Source organism: Lagenorhynchus albirostris, chromosome 3 (assembly GCF_949774975.1).
Source record: "Lagenorhynchus albirostris chromosome 3, mLagAlb1.1, whole genome shotgun sequence".
Lineage (NCBI taxonomy): Eukaryota > Metazoa > Chordata > Mammalia > Artiodactyla > Delphinidae > Lagenorhynchus > Lagenorhynchus albirostris.
In genome coordinates, this window is record NC_083097.1 from 130,311,787 (window position 1) to 130,335,463 (window position 23,677).

The 23,677-nt window shown below is 40.8% G+C and overlaps 2 protein-coding genes across 9 annotated transcripts in view; one reads left to right on the forward strand and one right to left on the reverse strand.

Annotated features, from left to right (window-relative positions):
• The window catches only part of GEMIN5 (gem nuclear organelle associated protein 5), a 41,469-nt gene extending 27,802 nt beyond the window's left edge, over positions 1–13,667 (reverse strand). For both annotated transcript variants that reach the window (XM_060144082.1, XM_060144081.1), the window contains exons 1-9: positions 13,502–13,667; positions 12,529–12,689; positions 11,624–11,805; positions 8,631–8,782; positions 8,301–8,420; positions 6,516–6,648; positions 5,300–5,465; positions 4,218–4,430; positions 3,137–3,222 (exon numbers count right to left, since the gene is read on the reverse strand). In XM_060144082.1, coding sequence (XP_060000065.1) covers positions 3,137–3,222; positions 4,218–4,430; positions 5,300–5,465; positions 6,516–6,648; positions 8,301–8,420; positions 8,631–8,782; positions 11,624–11,805; positions 12,529–12,689; positions 13,502–13,667 — 1,379 coding nt within the window. The remainder of the gene's footprint in view (positions 1–3,136; positions 3,223–4,217; positions 4,431–5,299; positions 5,466–6,515; positions 6,649–8,300; positions 8,421–8,630; positions 8,783–11,623; positions 11,806–12,528; positions 12,690–13,501) is intronic.
• MRPL22 (mitochondrial ribosomal protein L22) overlaps positions 13,246–23,677 on the forward strand; it is a 36,206-nt gene continuing 25,774 nt past the window's right edge. The window contains exons 1-2 of one of the 7 annotated variants that reach the window (XM_060144109.1): positions 13,246–13,366; positions 15,446–15,488. In XM_060144109.1, coding sequence (XP_060000092.1) covers positions 13,246–13,366; positions 15,446–15,488 — 164 coding nt within the window. Of the gene's footprint in view, positions 13,367–15,313; positions 15,372–15,445; positions 15,489–23,677 lie in introns of those variants that run through there. The other 6 variants (XM_060144113.1, XM_060144116.1, XM_060144112.1 and 3 more) reach the window with 6 other exon arrangements.

Consider the following 23,677-nt stretch of genomic DNA (forward strand, 5'->3'; position numbering starts at 1 on the left):
ACATGCAGGCTCAGCGGCCATGGCTCACGGGCCTAGCCGCTCCGCGGCATGTGGGATCTTCCCGGACTGGGGCACGAACCCGTGTCCCCTGCATCGGCAGGCGGACTCCCAACCACTGCGCCACCAGGGAAGCCCTATTTTACAGTTTTTAAAGGTTACTTTCCATTTAATTATTACAAAATACTGGCGCTATTCCCCATGTTGTACAGTACATCCTTGAGCCCAATAGTTTGTACCTCCCACTCCCCCATCCCTATAGTCCACCCCACCCCAACCACTAGTTTGTTCTCCGTATCTGTGAGTCTGCTTCTTTTTTGTTATATTCACTAGTTGTATTTTTTAGATTCCACATATAAGTGATAGCATACAGTATTTGTCTTTCTCTGTCTGACATTTCACTTCACATAATACCCTCCACATCCATCCAAGTTGCTTCAAATGGCAAAATTTCATTATTTTTTATGGCTGAGTAGTTATTCCATTGTGTGTGTGTGTGTGTGTATATACACACAACTTTTTTGTCCTTTCATCTGTTGATAGACACTTAGGTTGCTTCCATATCTAGGCAGTTGTAAATAATGCTGCTATGAACACTGGGGTGCATGTATCTTTTTGAATTAGTGTTTTTGTTTTTTTTGGATATATACCCAGGAGTGGAATTGCTGGATCATATGGCAGTTCTTTTTGAGTTTTTGATTTTTTTTTTTTTTTTTAAAGAAACGTTGCTCTTCAGGGTATTTTTGAAGGTTGCTGTGGTGATTAATAATATGTGATGTGTCAGGACAGAGCAGTGCAGTTATTACCTTTAACATATACTGTATTCTTTGTATAATTTTAGAATTCCAGGATTCTAGAACCTATGACTGAACTAACTTAGCTGTTGACTTCTTTATTTCCATGTATCTGACACATTTATCATTATCACTCTAGACAATGAACCAATTTTTCTTTGGCTGAAAGAAGTAGAATAAGCATTTCTGGCTGAATACTAACAATGTACCTACAGCAACATCCTTCCTCCTACTACATACCTTTGCTGGTATCAGTTTGGATATTCAGCTTATAATAACCAAACGATAGTAATTTACCAGAATTAGTCAGCAGTTTTGTGATGACACAAACCTATTTAAATTGATATATAGTTTTATTTTATTAAATACTTCTTTGAAATAGTGTAGCCTTTTAAAAAAAAGCTAGATATGAAGAAAAATAGTTAATGCGTATTCAGTTATACATAAGTACCTAAAAAACTGGCATATAAAAAGGTTAGCTGCACAGTATAATGAATGATTCTCACTTAGATGCAAATGATCTTTAGGCAAACTTTTTCTGTAAAGGGCCAGATAGTCAGTGCTTCAGGCTTCGTGAAGCATGCAATTTCTGTCACAACTCGTTTATTCTGCTGTGGTAGCATGAAAGCAGCCTCAGACAAGAGGTAGAAAAAATGAGTGTGGGGCTTCCCAGGTGGCGCAGTGGTTAAGAATCCTCCTGCCAAGGCAGGGGACACGGGTTTCAGCCCTGGTCCAGGAAGATCCCACGTGCCGCGGAGCAACTAAGCCCGTGTGCCACAACTACTGAGCCTGCACTCTAGAGCCCGCGAGCCACAACTACTGAGTCCGTGTGCCACAACTACTGAAGCCTGCATGCCTAGATCTCATGCTCCGCAACAAGAGAAGCCACCACAATGAGAAGCCCGCGCACTGCAATGAAGAGTAGCCCCCACTCGCTGCAACTAGAGAAAGCCCATGCACAGCAACAAAGACCCAACGCGGCCAAAAAAAAAAAGAGCGAGCGTGGCTGGGCTCTAATAAAACTTTACTTATGGACAGAGAAATCTGAATTTTATTTACTTTTCATACATTGTGAAATATTCTTTTGATTCTTTTTCATTTATTTCAAAAGATAAAACTATTCTTAACTCATGGGCCATAATTCTCTAATCCCTGGCCTAGAACAGTGCTGTCCAATAAAGTAGCCCTTAGCCAAATATGGCCCTTGGGCACTGGAAGTGTGGCTCATGCAACTAAGAAACTCAATTTCTAATTTTATTTATTTTAATTACTTTAACTATAAATAGTCACACATGGCCAGTGGCTACCAAACTCAACAGTGCAGGTCTGGAATCTAATCAAGCATCTAGAATAGCTGTGCCCAGTAGATTTATACTGTGAGCCACATCTGCAACTCAAAGCTTTCTAGTAGCCAAGTTAACAGAAGTAAAAGAAACAAGTGAAATTCAATTTTAAGAATGTATTTTATTTAGCTCAGTATATAAAAAGTATTATCTTTTAAAATATAGTGAAAATAAATAATTACTGAGGCATTTTACATTCTTTTCTGGGGACTAAGCCTTTGAACTCTCGAGTATGTTTTACACTCAGCACATCTCAGTAGCCACCTGTGACTAAAGACTACTGTAATGGACAGTGCAGCTCTAGACAGTTTATAGGAAATACAAGGAATATAGGAAATACAGGGAATAGTGAAATGAGTTACAAGTCACCACAAAGAATTAAGAAGTCCAAAATGCAGGATATGCTACAAAACAACTTATCTGGAATCTTCAAATTGAAAAGGCAATGTTATGGAAAGAAGTGGGGGATTATTCTAGAATAAGAGACTAAAGAGACATAACAAAATACAATGTGTGATCCCTGATTGAAAAAAGTTTGAAAAAAAAACCACTCAGGAAAACGTTTTTGGCTCAAATGAGGAAATTTGTATACGCACTGGATATTAGCTCATATTATGGATATTGTTAATTTTTGTTAAGTGTAGACAAATAAGGCAAGTATGGCAAAATGTTAACTGGTAAATCAAGATGGAAGGTACAGAGATGTTCTTTGTTCTCGGCTTTTAACATTCTTCGATGTCTGAAAACTTTTGTAAAAAAAATGTTGAGGGAAAACAAAAGCAAATGGTTTATTTCAGTGGTTCCCACAGGTCAGATGGGCTGAACCACCATCACCTGAAAAAAATTTTTTAAATAAAATTCTGAGTTCTAAGCCTAAACTCAGAGTCAGAATCTTAAAGATGCTTCCCAGGCCTATTATGATATACATCCAGGTTTATGAACTCAAAATTAACTCACTGACAATTTGGTCAATGGGCTAAATAGGAATCGTCTATTTCTTACTTGTTGGAGTAGGTGTCGTACAATCCCACTTTTCCATCATCAGTTCCAAAAGCTAAGCAGCCTTCCTTGGTTGGGTGCCAGCAGAGCTACAAAATAATGAGGAAAGGGGCAGTGTTAAGGGAATCCTTAGGTTATACTTCAAGTGTTCAGTTGGAAAACTTTCTTGTTCTGTCTTCTAATTTTAAAAGTAACAAATTCTCATTATTTAAAAGAGAGAAACAAAGAAGTATTAAAAACAAAGTAAAAGTCACCTGTAATCTCACCATCCAAACACCCCATTGCCAATTCTGTATCTTTCTAGACATTTTTTGTGGTTGAACTTTATATATAATTGAAAAAACAAAAATAGGTTCAAACATTTAAATGATGTGCATGATACATTGTTGAGTGGGGAATAAAAGACTCCAGAACAATTCAGAAAATATGATTCTATTCATCATTAACAAAGCTTGGAAAGATACATCACAAACTGTCGACAGTGGTTCTCTGGATGATGGAAGTGGGAGAATGGAGTCAAGGGTGGGGTAGGAAACATTTTTTGCTTCCTACACTTCTGTACTGTGGTTTTCGTTTTGAACCACAAACGTTTATTGCTTTTAGACTAAATAGCCACAACAAAGATATCACTTTGAAGAAAAACAAAAAAATTATACGTATTGTTTTGTAATCTGCATTCCATGTTTTGTAATTTGCATTTTTCATGAATCATTAACATTTTCCCACATCAAAGAAAGATCTACATTATCACTTTTAATAGTTTAATACTATTCCCCATGTGGTTATAATTTAATGTATCTCCTATGAATACACATCCAGGTTATTTCTAATTTCTTACTATTAGAAAACAGTGTGACTTGAACAAAACCTTAATTTTACAAACAAAGCCAAATTTCTGAATTAGGAGGTATGTAATGGGCTTGGTCAGAGAGAGTCCTTCTGCTGTTCCACTTTCAAATTGCATCGAAAATACCCTTGAAGAAGTCTGAATTCCCAACAGTTCATTTATATGAACAGGTATTCTCTAAAAGAGAATTAGTTATTTGAAAAAAGTTCGAGGCAAGCTCAGAGAAAGCTTCCTTACCGCTGTAACCTTGGACTTGACACCCTGCCAAAAAATTTTCACATCATAGTTGTTCTTTATGGAGAATGTATTCCATATACGGATCATGCCATCACCAGCGCCTATCGCCAAACAGCCTGTGTCTACAGGAGAGAAAGCCAGACTGTAGGCAAACCCACCAAGGGAAGGCAGGGTCCAGCAGCACTCCAGGGTGGCCATGTCCCAACATTTTACCTGAAAAGATGAAGGGTTAGGGTCTTTATAAAGAAGGTCAGAGAAACAGGGAAAACAATCAACACTTCAAATAGGATGGGCTCAGACTACATCAGGATAATGTAACTTAACTATTCCAGTAGGAATGAGAAAAAAATAATCAGTTATAAATTGTAGAGCTCAGAGGGATCTTAGAATACATTTATTCCCTAAGATGCCAAGTGAATAGAGAGCACACTAAACTAGAACCCAGGCTTCCTGTTTCCCAGAGTTCAGTGGCCTTTCCACTATACTGTATCACTGTATTACAGCATTGGTAATTTTCTCATTTGGCAGACTCAAAAAAAAAAAGATACAGGTGCCTCAGGACAGTGGAAGAATCAGAGTCGTTATCTTCAAAAGCAAAATATTTTATCATAGCCAGTGGAAGAGGAGTGCTGAGTTTTTAATCGTCACTTGTTTAACAGTGACTTGGAAGAGAACGGTCTGTCAAACAAGCCTAGCTTATTGTAAAACAGAAAGGTGTCTCAAGTAAAGCCGATTGTCTCTTACAGAGACTGTGCCAAGAAGGGATGGCTCTGCTACCTGAACGACAGACGAGGGTATCTGAAAGCTAAGGCTTGATGATCTCGCACAGCCTTCCATGGACACATCTACTCTTCCTTGTTGTACCTGCTTTAGCAAAAAGGCATCTTGGTCGTTTCTCAGCTTTCCCCTACTTTTCTGCTGCTAATGTATTTAATGCCAATCAGTAACAGTAACTCTGAACCTGGAACGCGGGGGCAAGGTGAGGTGTGAGAAATAATGTACGGTTTGAAAAAGCCCTCTAATCCCATGCAAGTCCTCAATCACTGCTGTACAGTGCTGAATGCAAAATAAGCTGTTCTTACATCTCTGTCCATTGATGTGGAAAGCAGCAGCTGTTTGTCATCTTCAGTTTGTAGAGGACATAAATTAAACACAATTCTTGAATGATTCTGCCCTTCTGATGAAGCACTAAAGAGGGTATATTTCCGTCTCCAAGACTGGGTGAGATCCCATAGTAGCAGTTCGCCTCTGTGAAGGAAAAACAAGTATTAGTTCTCTTTCATGAGCAATCTGAAAACAAGTGATTTTGGGCCAGAGAGTGTGGGCCCTCAGCTGCAAAATAATTTGTTCATTGTTCCTTTAAGGAGATAAAAATTACATATTCTGAAATAGGCACAAAATAATCTCTGGAAAAACACACACAAAAACAAAAAAAAGTCACTGCCTATGGGGAGGGGAACCAAGTAGTGAAGACAGAGGTGGAGAGGGAGCTTTGGAGTTCCCTGGTGGTCTAGTCATTAGGACTTGGTGCTTTCACTGCAGCGGCCCAGGTTCAGTCCCTGGTTGGGAAACTGAGATCCCGCAAGCTGTGTGGTGTGGCCGAAATATTAAAAAAAAAAGGGAGCTTTACTATATCCTTTCATTCTTTGTGAATCATACAGTTGTACTGGACTACCTTTTGAATAGATTTTCCTAAAAGCTTTAATTATAAAATGCCACAATAATTTGCAGAGCCACAAAGGCTTTAAGACATAGTATGTCTTTTTTGGAGCAGTGGGGATAGTTGGGATGTGACTAACACTTTGGGGTATTTCTATATGCTTTGCCTGTATTACCTCATTTAAAAGCAGGGAACTTGTCTGTTAAATTCACTTATCATCTCAAGCAACTAGAAGCTGGTGCTCAATAAATTTTGCTTAATGAATGGCCATAATCATCCTAAGAGAGAGGAAGCACTTATATCCTCCCCTTTTTTCATGTGAAGTCACTGAAGCTCAGAAAAGTGAAGGGTCTTGCTTATGAACAGCCGGTAAGTAACAGATTGATTCTGAAATTCAGTTCCGCCTGACTTCAGAGTCCACACTTAACCACCAGGCCGTACTTATTTGATCTTTTCACAACTCTTATTAGACAGCACAGGTATTAGTTCCATGACTTTTCAATTACAAATGGCCCATTATAATATAAACCTTAGTCACTGCTTTCTCCATCTTCTGTGTCTAGAAAGAAAGGCCTAGGAATTCCTGAGGCTAGAGTGGAGAACAAAATATGTCAGAGAGCATGACCAAAAAGACTTACCCAAAACAGCTGGATACCAGCTGTGTTGGCTGACCCTTGGGCCAATGGAGTGTCAACCAAAGGCGCTCTTTAACAGTTGGGTCTATACCCCCTCCTCTTCTCTTCAGAAAGGGCAATTTCAAAGTCGTCACCACTGCAGATTAAAAGAAGGTCCATGGACAGTCAAGACAATGAAAGTACATGCATGAAGCCACCAGCAGTTCACAACACAGTTCATGTTTAAAAGTTTGTTAGTTTGGTTGCTTAGAATTCAGACCTCATTTTCTCATGGAAATTTACGCATATAGTGGTTAATACTAGTCTAGCACATTTTGGTCAAACAAGCTCTTACAGGCTGTCTCGGCAACTTAAACATTAAGAATATGGTGTGGGGCTTCCCTGGTGGTGCAGTGGTTGAGAGTTCGCCTGCCAATGCAGGGGACGCGGGTTCGTGCCCCGGTCTGGGGAGATCCCACATGCCGCGGAGCGGCTGGGCCTGTGAGCCATGGCCGCTAAGCCTGCGCGTCCGGAGCCTGTGCTCCGCAACGGGAGAGGCAGCAACAGTGAGAGGCCCACGTACTGAAAAAAAAAAAAAAAAAAAAGAATATGATGTATCTGGGAAAATGAGGTTCCAACTGGGATTGAGAACCCAGGTGGTAACACAACCCAAGATTCTTCAAAGTTGGAAGGACAGAGAGTAGGACTCCATCTTCTAGCTGGCAAGAAATCCAACAACGGGGACAAATTTGGCAGTTGCGGTGGTAAGTTCTCCACTCCTGACATGCTACTGACCAGATGTTCTTAGTCCCTACTGTGTATGAGAACTACCACTTGCGCTTCTAAAAATACATATGCCAGGGCTCTACCCCTAGAGATTCTGATTCAGCAGATCCGAGGTGGGGTGTAGGCACTTCCCGCTGATTCTGCGGCATGACCAGAATTGAATACCATTGTATTAGACATCTGTAAGTTCAGAGATTACCCTTTTGGAGGGATTCCTAGCCCAACGTTGTCCCTACTAGGGAGTATCAGCCAAAGTGTGTCCAAAAGCAGTCCACAAACCTTAAAAAATTCTGCTTTCCAAAATTATACTACTAGGTACCACTGACTGAACCCTAACTATGTGCCAAGCACTGTGCTGCTTGCTTTACGTGTACTAATGCATTTGGATAAAGACGAAAAAACTTCCATGGTTTTACATAAATTGGAGAAAGAAGACTGCTGTAAAGAGAAAAGCTAGATTTTTACTGTAAAGGTAGAATTCGGTCTGCCTGGAGTTCCTCTCAATCTATTCAATATAAACTTAAGGTAAAAGTTCTGTTCGAAGAGAAGTTTGGGAAAGCTTATGACTGAGGGTCTCTGTGATTTGGGTAAAGTGAGCTTTCACATTTAAACAGGTACTTCTATATTAGGTATACATTATTAATTCTGCATTTGTGCATTAAAAGCTCTAGCTCTATTAAAAAAAAAAAAAAAAAAAGCTCTAGCTCTAGAGATCTTTTCCATTCCTTCGATCCAGGCCTTGCCAAGTTCAGATATTCCCATTCTCATAATAAACATCTTGCCCTCCAGGCCAGACAGTGATCTTTCTGTGAATGCAATAGAAAACCTCATTGCCAACACCAAAGCCAGATGTTCAGAGTGCAGAGAGCTCCAGCCCAGGCTAAAACTTTCTGGATAGAAAAGTAAAGAACTGCTTTCTGACAGATGACACAACACTGAGGATAACAAGAAATAATAAGCTTCTACTTCTACTGGATTGATAATAGGTTATATCACAAAGGAAATGTTAAATGTCAGTCTTACCTCGGCCTCTAGAGCAGCTCCAGATACGAATGGTCTGATCTTTGCTTCCAGTGGCTAAGTAGCAGCCTTTTTTTACTGGAGTTTGTGCTATAACTTTCCCATTGGGGATTTCAAGTTCTTCTAGGGTAGAGATGGTAATTTTGTTTTTAATTTGCATTAAACATGCACTTATCAAAGAAAAATTAGTTTGCAAGGGTTCCTGAAACTTAGTTACTGTTTTCATAGATTTGATCTGTAAAATCTAGTTTTAAACATAATTCAAATTGTACTATTCTACCTAATTTGTTCTTTAGGTCTAAAGAGTACTGAACCCTCTTAAATCATCTCTACCTGAATTTTCCTCTTGATTTATGAATAAACAATCTTCACCAGGCAGGGGGCACCAGGCTATGGAATGGATCTCATCATCGTGGCCTCGAAGCCTGTGTATAACTTCTCCTTTCTTGCTGATGTCAATTATAACCACTATGCCATCCTTGTAGCTAAAAAACGAGAGTTAGAAATATTACTGAAAAATGAAGACAGACTGTCTTTCTAGGAAACATTTTGGCTTAGGAGTTATTGTGCATTTCTAAAAGTTAAGTGCATTTGGGGTGGGGGGAAGGAAAAAGAGCAAGAAATAATCTTGTTCTGTCCTTATTCCAAAGTACTTATTTCATGTTTTCCAGTTTTTAAAAAAACCCTCCCCCATGCCAAACTCCTGGCATTAAGTTATACTATACACATTGCCTGTCACAAAGCTCAAACAGTGGACCATGCCTGTGCCCAAGGGGAACTTACAGAAGAATAGTTCTGACAGGGGCCCAGCAATTTCCCTAATTGGAAATGAATTTGTCCTAATAAACGAAAAATATCTCCTTCCTTTTACAAATGATCTTACTTTTCTAACAAAAGCTGCAGAATTCTAACTTCTAGATCTGGATATTCCAAGGCTGTCATTTTTTGAATTAGGAAGAAACTTAGAAATTGTAATAGTTTTATTTTTTCTTTTTTAATGATGAAGTATTTCAGATACAAGAAATATCTACTCTCTAGCTTAAGAAAAAAAATATTACCAATACAGTTGAAGTCCTCTGTACATCCCACCCCAATCAAACCTCTCTCCCCTTCTTCCCCAGAGGTAAACTGCTATTCCTAAATTTTGTGTTACATTAATCCTAGCCTTTCTTTGTATATATTCCTAAATAAGATACAGAATTACTTTGTACATTTAGAAACTTCATATAAATGGTATCATGTTGTCTGTTTTTCTGTAGCTTGCTTTTTTCACTCATTCTTTTTGTGAGTCATTCATGTTGACACATGTAACTCTAGTTCCTGGTCAGTCGTTTATACTATTGCATAGTACTCCACTGTATGAATATACCACAAGTTTAGTTACTCATTTTCCTTTTGAAGGGCTTCCATTTTTTTTCTACTATTACAAACAAAAAATGCTATTAAGAATTTTATACACACTTAAGCCAGTTTCAGGTTTGATGCCTAGTAATAGGATGTTAAGATATACACATTTTTGCTTTAGTAGAAAGTGCAAAATTGCTCTCCAAAGTGGACATACCTGTTTACATTTCCTATACACTAGACGGTCCTACAGGGAAAAATACCACTACAGCTTTATTTATTTTTTCTCCTTTTGTTAAAAATTTTTTCTCCCCATTACAGCTTTATTTAAAAAATATGAAATCATAGAATATATCAAATCTTTGAAGACACAGACTTTGAAAACCATCAAGATATATAACCTAATAGTCATGTGATCAACCTGTTTTACAATTTCAGTCAAGACTTCAGGGACTGTTTTGAACCTCTAAAAACAAATTCTGATTCAATCCTCTTTGATTGTCTTCCACCTGAAAGACTCTTCTTGTGAATTCCTGCTCATCTTTCAAGGTCAGTTTGATTCACGCTTCTCTGACCCCTGCCTACCACCCTTTCTGCTCCCTCTCTTGTACTCCCACCAAGACAATGCTCCCATTTCGTGGAGACCTCCGATCACAGACCCCTTCCATTTTCACTGTTAACTCACCCACACCTGTCTTCCTGTCCTTTGCCCCATGCAGTGCAGATTTTATGATCCATCATTATATTCACTCCTTAAAAAACACCCTTATCTCCTTTGTTCCCCCTTTCTCTCAGGGGTATTTACTCCACAAAACCCCAAATCTGGTTGAATCCCACCATTTCCTTTCTCAGTCAGTTTGAGTAGTTTACTTAAAATTCATGACCACAATCCTTGGCTTGGCACTCAACCAGGACCACAGGACCTGCAGTTTCTCTCAGTAAGTTCATTTTCCTCTTCTCTGAGATGACTGTATACATACCCTCTTCCTGCATCCAGCTCCTTCCCCACCCTGAACTTGACTCCACCTCTTTGACTTCTTCTCCACCTCTTTCTGCCTCACTAAGAAAATCAGCAGCCATCAGAATGAAACACCCTCCTCTTCCAACAAGATCTGTGAACCTTCTTGCACCTATTTCCACATTCTTAGCTGTTCTTTCTACTTGTGGTCTGGATCCAGTTTCCTCTTGACCTCCCGTTATCACTCATGCATTCTTCACTGTTCACCCCTGCCACAGGCGCCCCCTTTTCTGCCTCAGCATCAGCATAAAAACATGCCTTTGTTATCTTCCATTTAATACTCCCTTGACCCCCATACACCTCCTCTGGCTTCATGTCTATATGCACATTGTCACAACAAACTGTGGAAACGTTGTCTCCATGTGTATCTACCTCACCTCCCAGTCTCTTGAATCCACTCCAGTTGAACTTTCTCCTCCTACATTCTTGTGCTTATGTCTAGTATTCAAACTAGAGAGACTGAACATCTTTGGGAGAGAAGTAAATGGAGTGGTAAAGGAGAAGGGATTGTGCTCTCAGGCAGCTCGTGTGAAACAACCTTGGTGATCACTGGGGAGACAGATCCCAATGCCAGATCGCTTTCCCAATTGAGTGGGAGAGCTGAGAACAAGACACAGAGCTGAGTCATTTGACACTTTGGGAGTAAATGTTATAACCAAGGGTAAGTATGGAGGGAAAAAAGATGAAAGAGGACATTTCTGACATTTGGAGGTTGACTGAAGAAATCAGATATGAAGAATGAGTAAAGTACAGTATCATGGAAACCAAGGAAACAAAAATAGAATGGGAGAGACAATGAGGACCCAGAGGTCACAAGAATAAATGATACCAGGGGTGAAGGGAGAGTGGTTAGTACCTGTAAATGGTTTCCTCTGAAGAATAAAGGGACAGGAGAAGGTAAAGAAAATGCAAAATAAGATCATAAACAAAAATAGATCATCAGTGCAGATGGCACAGTACTTACCCAATGGCTACTAAATCTTCATGATGAGGTGAGCAAGTAAGACAGAAAATTGTCCTGGGTTCTATAAAGAGGTGCTGGCTGTCATTTCTGTTAAGCCAGTAACAGAAAACTACTCCTTTTTCATCTCCAGATACCAGTAAATCCTTTACTAGAGGAGACCAATGCAATGCTGATATTGTATGCTTTAAAACAAAACAAAGATATCTTTGCTTTTCATTTGTCAATGCTGAACTTTTTTTTACTTAGTTTTTAACCTGTATAATGCTAGGCACATTATAGGTACTTAATAAATACTGTTAGGACCACTTGTAGAGCAAGACTACATTATAACCAAATGAAAGGAGAATTTAGGCTACTGGGGATCAAAAAGCCATTTAAAAAATTTCTTCCTTTGATAGATTAATGCAAAGTTCTTACTATGATTAACTGAGTCCTTTCCTACATTCTCTAGGCAGGTATATCAATTAATCATCTAGTTTGGAAACAAGTTTCATTCACTTACGGTTTATATCAGGAGTCTTTTTCATGGTAAAGTGCCAGAGAGTAAATATTTCAGATTGTGTGGGCCATACTGTCTCTGTTGTAACTACTCAACTCTGCCACGGTAGTGTGCAAGCAGCCAATACTTAAAATTGTAGACAGTACTTAAATGAATGACTGTGATTGTATTCCAATGAAAGAATTCGCAAAAGCAGGCAGCAGTGCAGTTTGCTGACCTCTGATTTATATGTATCTCCTTCCATAAAAGTTTTGAGGTACCTTACAGTATAGAGCTTCTAATCTAATGAACAAACACAATTATAAAAGTTACCTTGCACAGATGAGCTAGCAAAACTATACTTGAAGGAAGAGAACTCTGGTACAGATAAATAATAATGGTCTGAGAAACCAGCAAGTCATGGTACCTGATGGAGCGCATGTTCCGTCACAACTGTTTTTGTCTCTACATCCCAGATTTTCACAGTCCCGTCATCAGAGCTGGTGGCGCAGAGGTTGTATTGACCCGGGTGATGACAAAACGTGAAGCCAGACACCCTTTCGGTGTGTCCCACCAACTCCCCTATGACTTCAAGCAAAACCAGACTCCAGATTAAAGTGCTACCTAGGATTCCAGGCAGAATCCTTCTGTTGTTAGATGGTGATTGGGGCCTCACTTATCCCATGGAATAACAAACATTTCCAGGGACTCACAATCAGAAACCCCAACTGCTGGTATTGGCTCTGCCACCTGACTTCAGACAAGTCTTTTTATCTTCTTGGGTCTCAGTCTTCTCAACTGTAAAATACCATTCATATCACTTGATGTGCCTAGTTCTTAGGCTGAGGAGCAGCTCAAGTGAAGAATGTAAAAGGGATTCCTATTTAGATCTGGCCAGAAGTCATTTGGAAAAGAATAAGTATCTGGCATACCATATCCCAAGACATAATCAAAACCTAGTTTAGAGCCTGAAAGCATCCGGCTCAAGTCATTCATCTTACAGAAATGAGTATCATATATTTGTAGGATCCCTCTTAGGACCTGGAGCTGTAGGCAGCACCCAATCCCAGGAAGGCTCTCAGGGGGCCCGCACGCACTGGGTTGGGGAGGAAGGGCTAGGTGTTATAAATTCCTGGCGAGACACATGGGTAACTCTTCAGTAAGCCAGCGGATCCACGTGAGAGCGCCAGGAGGCGGGACCACTCAGCCGCAGCGTGGTGTACAGCCAACCTCGGAGACCGGGACACGACTCAGTTTGGATGACTGTGAGCGGACCCTTCTCCCTGCCCGTGTCTCAGTTTCCCCATCAATAGAGAGGGGGGTGGATGGACACGCCCACTCGGCGCCCCCGGGGAACGCAATTAGTGCCGGAAGGCTGGGGCCAAGAGGTGGGGAATTACCTCGAAATGGAGACGTCCCTGGGATCACGTCCGCTCCCGGGCCCACGCGGACAAGGAAGACAGAGGTCCGCGCCGCGAAGCCGAAGAGGCCCCCGGGCACGGCATCGCTGCATCGGGAGCAGTACCAGTTAGGGGAGGGCGGCAGCGTGCGCGGTTCCTGTCCCATGATCACGAGCAACCGGGAATGAGGCAGACAGTTCGTAGCCCTACGCCAGAGACGGGAAGGGGGCGGGGTTAATTTAGAGCCCCGCCTCCTGGGGCACGCCGCTACGGCGCGCGCGGAGGTCCAGGTCTCACTGCGCGCGCCGCTCCTGCGGCCTCGGGGCTGGGAAAGGCTGGGCCCTGCGGGCGGCTTTTTGCTCCATCAATGCCGCCTGCGGTTGGAGGGTCTGGTGCTGCTGGTTAGGTATTCTCACTTGCTACAGCAAGGAAGGTTAATTAAGAGGTTAGAATGATGGAGTCACCTCCCCGCACTGCTGGTTTATTCTCTGGACCTGTTCAACCCTGTCCCATCAAATATTTTTTTAAAGCAAAGTGCCGGGGCGCCTTGGTAGCTCTGGAGATGTTTTAAACGTATCTACAAGAAGACAATTAACAAAAAGATAAAAGTTCGAATCAGAAATCAAAAACAAGGGTTTCTGCAACTGGGTGGAAATTCTGGCTCTGGTTTTTGATACTCAAGAAGCAGCAGAATAGAGTGACTCTCTTTTGATCTGATTAAGTGCCAACTCTATGAAGGGACTGTTGGTGTTAAGTGCTGTGGAGGAAAAAGAACCAAAGTTTCCTTCCAACTCAAACGTCCTAAAATGCTCAGTTTCTGCGCTTACACTCTTCTACTCCGTATTGCTTGTTTTCATTGGATACCAGGAACTCTTGCATATGTAGCAAACGAAACCAGAGCTATCTATGCTAATGAAAAAAATATATATATACACACATACATTTACTTATTCGGATGTGGGTAGGAGCACTAACTTTGGAGGCACCCAACCCTAGACTGACCACTGTTTTTGCCAGGTATTATCTGAGAGACGTTAACCTATCCTAAATCTTTTTTCTCAGTTGAAGACCTGATAATACAGGTCTAGTTGGATTGCTGTGAGGAATACACGAGATTTAGTGAAATGCCTGCTGGCCATATATGGTAGCAAGTTCCTGCTGATTATTAACCCTTATCTCTTGGAGGGCAACCTGGAGATTAGCATCATACTTTGTATTTGAACTGTTTGTTCTTTATTTTTATTTATTTATTGAAGTATAGTTGATTTGCAATATTAGTTTCAGGTGTATAATATAGTGATTCACAATATTTAAAGATTATACTCCATTTAAAGTTATTATAAAATATTGGCTATATTTCCTGTGTTGTACAAAATATCCTTGTAGCTTATTTATTTTATACATAGTAGTTTGTATGTTTGTTCTTTAAAAGAGCTTTCGCACAATCTCTAGTGATCTTCACAAGCCTGTGCCGTAGGGATACTTAGTTCTTTTGAGAAAACTGAAGCCCTCCCAGGTTAGTTGGCTTGGTTCACGGTCTCTGTTTTCCAAATCCTTTCAGACCATTTGTGAGGTGAGGCTTCGCAGTTTTTCTGGATCCCGACGAATTTTCGGAAACTCGCTAGTCTTTGACCTTTGTTAAGTAATTCTTTCCCAAGCAAGGCTGATCTGACCACACTTTAAGCGCCGGCCGCGTGTTCACGGTCTCCATGACAACACCTCGGGTGTCAGTTGCGGCTCGGTCTCGCGATAAGGGGGGGGGGGTTAAGTCCGGAGAATTGCGCATGCGTTTTGCCCACACGGCCTCTGAACTCGGAGGCTTCCGTAGAGGGCGGGAGAAAGATGGCGGCGGCAATACTGGGTCGTTTGGGTAAGGATTTCTTGGTGGGTGGAGGGAGGGAGTGAGGTGGGAGTCTGAATTGACGGCGTGTGTTGATATTGCAGGTGCGTTATGGATGCAGAATCTGAGGGGGAAGCTGGCCTTAGGGTAAGTCTTTCGCCTCGGAGTTGGGGAAGGGTCCAAGCCTTAGTCTTACTAGTCTCAGTTACTTAGAGCCTAAGTGCCAGGCTCTGCTTTAGGCTCTGAGGCTAGCGAATGAGACAGCCAGTCTCTGCTTTGCCACCCTGTGTTTTCACCGCCGTATTGCATAGCCCTGCGGGTATCAGGATTATCTATGACCGAAGAGACGTTGTAAATGTCCTTTCTAAACACTTTTTTTTTTATCTTTTTGGATATGGTTAGATTCTCCCGCCCAAATTGGGAGCGTACTTTTCTAGTTATCTCTGTAATTATTTGCTTATTACGGGCAGGGACTGTATTGCAGACAGGTGCGGTTTACATCGTGCCTGACATTGTTAAAATCTTTGTACGCCTTATCTCTTTCTCACAGCGTCCTACGTAGTGTAGGTACTGCTATACCCATTTTTTCAGACAAGGAAATTGAAGCCCGCAAAGTAAAGTAAGTTGCCCAAGGTCCGTCAGTTACAGGAATTTTGAAGCTTTATACTATATTTTTAGAGCATTCTTTGACCTCAAGACAAAGCGTTAAGGTTAGGGAATGCAGCTGAAGTCAGTACTGGCAAGAGGCTTTCTCTGCTCCCTTCTTATTGTTCTTCTTCTGTAGTACAGCTGTGGCTCTTTGGAGGTTGATAATCTGATTGTAAATTTTCTGATCGATGTATTTGTTAACATTAATTTTGGTTTAGTCCATAGACTTTGGAGACAGATAAGTTGAGTGTGAGTCCACATTTTAACTGCGATTTTGGAAAAGTTACTTATTCTTTCTCAGCTTCAGTTATCTTCTATGATATGAGAGGAAAATTAGTACTCCCTCATATATTTTTAATCAGGATTAAATGAGATAATGCTTATGAAGTGTTTTGTACAGTGCATGGTGTATAATAATCCCGCTCTAAATCTTAGCTTCCATTAGTGTTTTTATCATTATAAACTACTATTGAGTTCCCATTATATCTAGCTTTGTCTTAGATTCGGCTCGAGGGAGGAAGAGGTGGGCTACAGAAGAAAGTAGGAAGTACTGGCATTTAGGATTTGTCTTCACTGCTTTCGTAGATTATCTTCTATCACCCTACCCCCAACCATGCTGATTTACTTACTTTTTCTGAGTGTGCTGTGCCTTTACTTGTTTCTTGGTTTTTCATAATTTTCTGTCACTTTCTGTCAGTAACAGCAGTCCTCATTATTCAGACCCCTCTTTAACTGTTTCCCCTTCATGATCTCACTAAAAATGAAAGAAATCAATTTCTCCTTTCCTTTAGTATGTGTTCCTTAAATAATGGCTTCATGTATATGTGTCTGTGTCCTTTGCTACCTTGTGTATCCTGGACAGTTAGGGACACTTCTTGTTTTTTTTGTAGCTCCAGTATAGGGTCTTGCACAAAGTGAATATTTTGTTGATTTTTGTTGATTTAAATTGTCCCACACTGACTTATATTGGGAAGCTCTGAGCAAGTAACTAAAGCAGCTTGGCTTCAGTCTTGTCATCTGTGTAATACAAGAGGGTTGGATTTTGCTAGGTAGTCTTGGAGGCTCTTTCTAGTTTTGAAGTTATATAATTTTGCAAGTCCCCATTCTGAACTTTTTAGTGGGGAAATGACCACATGAAAACTAAGTAGAAAAGGCATAACTAATGCTTTTGATGACCGTGTAAAATTTTAGAGATATCTAATTCAGTGGTTGGAAACTTAATTACATACCAATTGCCAGACAGGTAATAGAAATGAATAAACTAGCAGAGGTGGTCTTTGTAAAAAGAGAGTGGTAGGGCCTGTGGCAGTCATAGAGTGCATTCCTCCTCTAAAGGCATTGAATTGGATTAAAAAAAATGCTGCTGACCAAATAAAACTTTTCTGCAGGCTATATTTGGCAGCAGATTGACAATTTCCAACCTTTGAATTTCAAGTCTCCCATTTTACTGATGCATGCATTTGGGAATTTTTGTGACTTACTGAAGGTTACATGGCAAACCTAGGATCTAAACAAAAAATTCTCTGGGTTAAAATAGTGCTGTATCACATCCTGGGAGGAACTGAGTGATGAGCTCTGAAGGGGTTTGTCGGAGGAGTCTTTCTGGAAGAGGTGAGTTTAAGTTTAAAGAATGAAGAGTATATTTTGGTGGTTTAAAAGTTTGAAGGCACTGGTTACTAAGCTGTACATAGGTTAAAATTCTCCACAAGATAAACCAAGTTGGAAATGTCATGAATCGGCAATTTGGTGGATAAATGATGAGAACAGTGTGATATATTTGAATAAATACTGGGCTTCAGGTGATAGAGCTGGATTTTAGGTCTCTGTCAGGGACAGGTATTGCGGTCTTGGGCCATTTGTTTAACTTCTGTGAGGCTCAGTTTCCTCATATCAAAAAATGAGGATAATATTTAACTTCAAGGGTGGTTGTGAGAACTAAGAGACTAATACGTAAAATGTCTATTTTAGCGCCTGGCACTGTGGAGGTGTTGACTCGGGATGATATTGCTGTGAAGTTGTTTGAGAGGAATCAGATTTAATGCTGGAACCAATCAGTAGTTTTTCAACACTCTTAGATGAGATTACATATTTCATCTATCAGCCCTACTTTTGTAGAACAACTGGCAGGAAGATAAGAAACTGAAATATACATTAGCCTATTCAGTTGAGTCACTCTTAAGAGACTTTTCCAGTGTAAGGGGTAGCAATTACCTCTTGTTTTCATGCATCCATGCTTTCAATGTTCTGAGTGCCATGGCCAGCAGATTTGACAGCCCCGCTGATTTGTGCTCTCTTAAATAGATCTTATCCTATGATCTGAGGGCTCGTGATTCCTTGCCCTTTAGGACAGTGGTTCTTAAATTTGAGTCACAGACCTCTTTGAGAGTGTGGCGAAAGCCACAAGAAATGTTCCCAGAAAAATGCATATCGCATTCATAGTTTGGCTTGTAATTTCATAACCCTTAGTATAGGAATCTTTGCACTGGGACATCATAACTAAACAAAAGGACAATAATGATACACAATAATAAACGTAACTACACAATAATGATTAGTGGTGTAAAGTATGTTGGAAAATGTGTCAGGCAGTGACCCTTGTGTTAATGGGTGAAATATTTTCCTCAATATATTTTGAGAAATTTCAGTCGTATAGGAAAGTTGAAAGATTACAATGTCCTTCACCTGGATTCATCAGTTGTAAACATAACTCTATAAATATACATGCTTTTTTCCCTGAATCATTTGAAAGTGAATTGTACATTTTATGGTACTTTACTCCTAATCACTTCAGGTTGTATTTCCTGAAAGTGACAACAGTCCCCAAGAACCACAAACCATGATCAAAATGGTATAATTTGGTGATCTTTTATTTTAATGTTTTAGTTAAAAGGATTCAAATAGAAATCAAGTGTATGCTGACATTTACTTTTTTTTTTGAGGGGGGTGGGCTGCGCTGTGTGGCTTGCGGGATCTTAGTTTCCTGACCAGGAACTGAACCTGTGCTCCCTGCAGTGGAAGCATGGAGTCCTAAGCACTGTACCGCCAAGGAATTCCCTGACATTTACTTTTTTTCTTTTTTAGTTTATTTTTGGCTGCACTGGGTCTTCATTGCTGTGCACGGGCTTTCTCTAGTTGTGGCAAGCAGGGGCTACTCTTTGTTGCGGTGCGCAGGCTTCTCACTGCGGTGGCTTCTCTTGTTGTGGAGCACAGGCTCTAGGTGCACGGGCTTCAGTAGTTGTGGCGTGTGGGCTCAGTAGTTGTGGCTCGTGGGCTCTAGAGCACGGCCTCAGTAGTTGTGGCACATGGGCTTAGTTGCTCTGTGGCTTGTGGGATCTTCCTGGACCAGAGATCGAACCTGTGTCCCCTGCATTGGCAGGCAGATTTTTAACCACTGCACCACCAGGCAAGTTTCCTGACATTTACTTTTGAAAAAAGAAAAATTGACCATTATTGAGGCTTGACAATAAGCCCTAAAATGGCCATGCATTAAAACAAGGAGACCTTATAGATGGACATTTTCAATTCCATAATATTTATGTTTGTTTAGTGAGTCTCTTGTTTATGTGACACTTCATTCCTTTGAAAGCACTCTCAGGACTCTTCTTTCAATCAGAGTTTGTATCTCCTTCATGTCTCACTCATGGATCTGAAAGGTTTCTGTATTAGTTTCTTAGGGCTGCTGTAAGAAATTACCCCAAACTGGGTGACTTAAAACAAATGAAATTTATTCTCCCACAGTTCTGGAGGCCAGAAATCCAAAATCAAGGTGTCAGTAGGGCTGTACTCCCTCTGGAGGCTATAGGGGAGAATCCATTCCTTGCCTCTTCCGGCTTCTCTCTGTCTTTACCTCACCTTTCCCTCCTTTTTTCTGTTTCAAAACTTTTTCTGCATCTTTCTCATTAAGAAAAACACAATTACATTTAGGGCCAAACAAGATAATCCAGGATAAGCTCCTCCTCTCAAGATCCCTAACTTAATTACCTCCTTTTCTATAGAATGTATTATTCACAGATTCTGGGAGTCAGGATGTGCACATATCTTTGGGGCCAGCATTCAGCCCACTGTATTCTCTTTCAAAACAGGTCTATTGTATCATCTTCAGGTCCTTTTTTTCGGAAAGATGCCCTGTAAATCACACCTTTACTTTTGCTATGCCTTTAACCTGGAGTGCTCTTTTACCAGATTTCTGAATGTGGAAGTCCATACTTCGTTCAACACTCAGCTCAAGTCCCAACTCCTTAAAGCCATCCTGATTACCCCAGCCCTCCTGTGACTTCTTCTGACATTGTAATGCCTGTTGCACATTATGGTTAATCCTTTATCTCTCTAACTGAATTCTAAGTCACTTGAGGGCTGGAAATAGGTTTTATGTCTCTTTGCATTCCCATCACCTAGAATAGTACCTGTAGTACCCTATCCTTATTACTTGGTCAGTAAGTGTAAGTTGAACCATCAGTCAGCCTGAACAGATGCAAGTTGTAGTCTGAGAGATTGCCAGAAATGAGATTCAGGTTTTTCCACTCCAGTGCCAAGAAGGAATCCTAATGGCAAATTAAGTATAGGTACAGATTTCCAGCTTTATGTAATAGAATAGTTTATGCTGATTATACAAATTCTGTTAAGTATTCCTTAGGACAAAATGAGGGCTTTAGAAGCTCTATATACCCATGCAGTTAGTTACTCACTAGAATATGACTGTTATTACTCTGAATGATACAGTAGTGATCTGAAAGGTTTAATGCCTTATTTTCACATGATTATTGACACCAGAGGCTTTTCTGAGGGAAGGTGTTAGATCTGTGAACTAGGAAGTTGAACAAGAATACATTTATAAACTTTCTGATTTATTCTCAGATTCTTTTAAAAAATTGTTCTACTGAGAATTGTGACTTTTTAAATTTGTTCTCATCCCCTCTATAGTGGGCCAAACTCCCAAAAGTATATAAGTATAAATAAAAATAAATGAATAAATATGTGCTATATCATGAAAAAGAAGAGTAACATGGGGGCAGGGAAGAATGAAACATTTTAGATAGCCGCTTTGGGGCTGTGCTAGCTTACCCCGAGAGGTTACAGATTGGAGATCTGTCTGATGAATCAAGCCTACAGATATGTTTTGTCTGTATGTTATATTGTGTTTAAAACCTTCTTTTTCAATCAGTGTTTAAAGAGTAGTAGCTTGCTCATAAAAATCTAGGTTTCTAGATTCTATTATGCATTGCAAAGCGTGGCAACAATTTTCTAGAGCAGAAGAGTGTACCTCTCTTTAGATGGGATGTATATTCTTCAGTTTTCCTCATTTTCCAACCAAGTGTGAAATTTTTACATAGGTACCTATACCCAGCCCTCTTATTTATATTACCTGGCTGCCCCCTGTATTCTCTAATTCATTCTACAAATGTGTATGTAGTGCCTGCCGTGTGCCAGGCTATTCTAGCACTAGGAATTTTGTAGTGAACAAAGAACATAATCATTGCTCTCATGAAGTGTATAATCTAGTGAGGGAGGCAAATAATAAGTAAAATACAGAGTATATTAGATAGTGACAACTGCTTAGGAGAAAATGAGAGCAGGGAATGGGAATAGGAAGTGTGTGTATACAAGAGGGAGGTTGCAGTTTTAGATAGGAAAGGCCTCATTAAGATGGCATTTGTGTAAAGATCTGCAAGAAACCAGGGAGCAGGCTGTCAAGGCACGCCAGCATCTGGGTAAACACCACTCTAGAGAGATGGGACATAAGTGCAAAGGCCCTGAGGAGGGAACATACCTAGTATGGTCAGAAGCGGTGAGTGAGGAGGGGAGGTCGTAGTAGGAGATGAGGTCAGAAGAAGGAATAGGAGATCATGTAGAGCCTTATGGATCATTGTAAGTACTTTGGTTTTTATTCTGAGTGAGATGGGAAACCATTGGTGGATTTTCAGTATAAGAGTGATATGATCGGACTTATGTTTATGGGTGGTGGCTCTTTCTGTGTTCAGAACAGACCAGAGTGGGGATGAGGAGCAAGGATAGAAGTAGAGACCACTGGATATTTCAAGTTTGAGATTATGGTGGCTTGGATTAGGGTGGCTGTGAAGGTGGGTGAATGGTTGGATTCTGGCAGTGCATTAACAGCAGCTGACAGGACCTGTTGGTGAATTGGACGTGGGTTGTGAGAAAGAAGGGTGACACCAGGGTTTACGACCTGAGCAGATGGAAGCGTGGAGTCACCATTTGCTGAGATAGGAAGACTTCCAGAGGAGCAAGTTGGGGAGACCATCAGGAGCTCGATTTGGGGCTTGTGAGTGTGAGGTAGAGACGAGGATGCAATTGGATATATGAGTTTGGAGTTCATAGAAGGCCTGTGGGTTTGGGAGCCATCAGTGTATGAACGGTATTTAAAGCCATGAGTCTGGTTGACTTCACTCTGAGAGTAGATAGAAAGCACAAGAGTCCAAGGATTGATTCCTACCTGAGGCAGCCAACATTTACAGATCAGGTTGAGGAGGACAAAACAAAGGAGACTAGAGAAGTGTCTAGAGAGGTGAGAGGAAAACCCAGAGTGTGTAGTGTCTTGGAACTCAAGTAAAGAAAGTGCCTCAAGGAAGAGCAGGTGACCAGATGTGATATTATGATTTATGACAAATAGGCCAAAATATATTTCTCATGTATATTTTGTCTTTGTCCATGGTTCTGGCTCACAGCTCCCAAAACCCTTGGAATTTCCTGAGCCATAGGGTTATGGCAGCTTCTTTTGTCATCATATTTGTTCTCTTGTCCTCAGTTTATGGCTTCAGAGCCATAAAGTGAAATGGGTGTCTTGTTATTCCTGACATGGCCCCTTTCCACCACAACTGGGTTTATGCTAATGAGGTGAATTTGGGGAAGCACCTAAGGATGGGGGTTGGTTGCTAGGGGAACCAACCATGAACAGAGGGGTGGAACTTTTAGTCCCACCACCTCCTGGTTTCCAGGGAGGGGAGAAGGACTGGAGGTTGAATCAGTTACCAAAGGCCGATGAGTTAGTTAATCCTGCCTATGTAATGCAGCCTACATAAAAAGCCAAAAGGAGGGGGTTCAGAGAGCTTCTGAGTGGGGAACCAGAATGCTTCTGTGTGTCACTGTGCTGGGCCCCAAGTTTCACGAAGACAGAAGCTCCTTTGTTTGCGACTTTGCCCTATGTATCTCCTCATTTGGCTTTTGATTCATATCTTTTACTGTCTTTCATAAAAAATCAGTAATCTAGTGAGTAAATGGGTTTCCTGAATTTTGTGAGCTGGTGAAGCAAATTAATCAAACCCAAGAAGGGCATCATGAGAACCTCTTGATTTATAGCCAGTTGGTCAGAAGCACAGGTAACAACCTGAGCTTGTAATTGGCATCAGAAGTGGAGGGTGGTCTTGTGGGACAGAGCCCTTAATGTGATGCTGTCCCTAGGTAGAGAGTGTCAGAATTGAATTTAATTGTAGGACACCCAGCTGGTGTCAGAGCGTTGCTTAGTGGTGGTGTGAGGAATTTATTTTTGGCAGCACTGGGTCTTCATTGCTGTGCCTGTGCTTTCTGGAATTGTTGGGTAGTCTGAGAGCCCTTTTACCAGGGATACTTAGATCATTCTCAGATGAGGACTGAGAATTGTCCACTGGATTTTACAACACAGATATCTTCGATGACCTTGATAAAGCATTTTTGATGGAATGATGGGAGAGGGT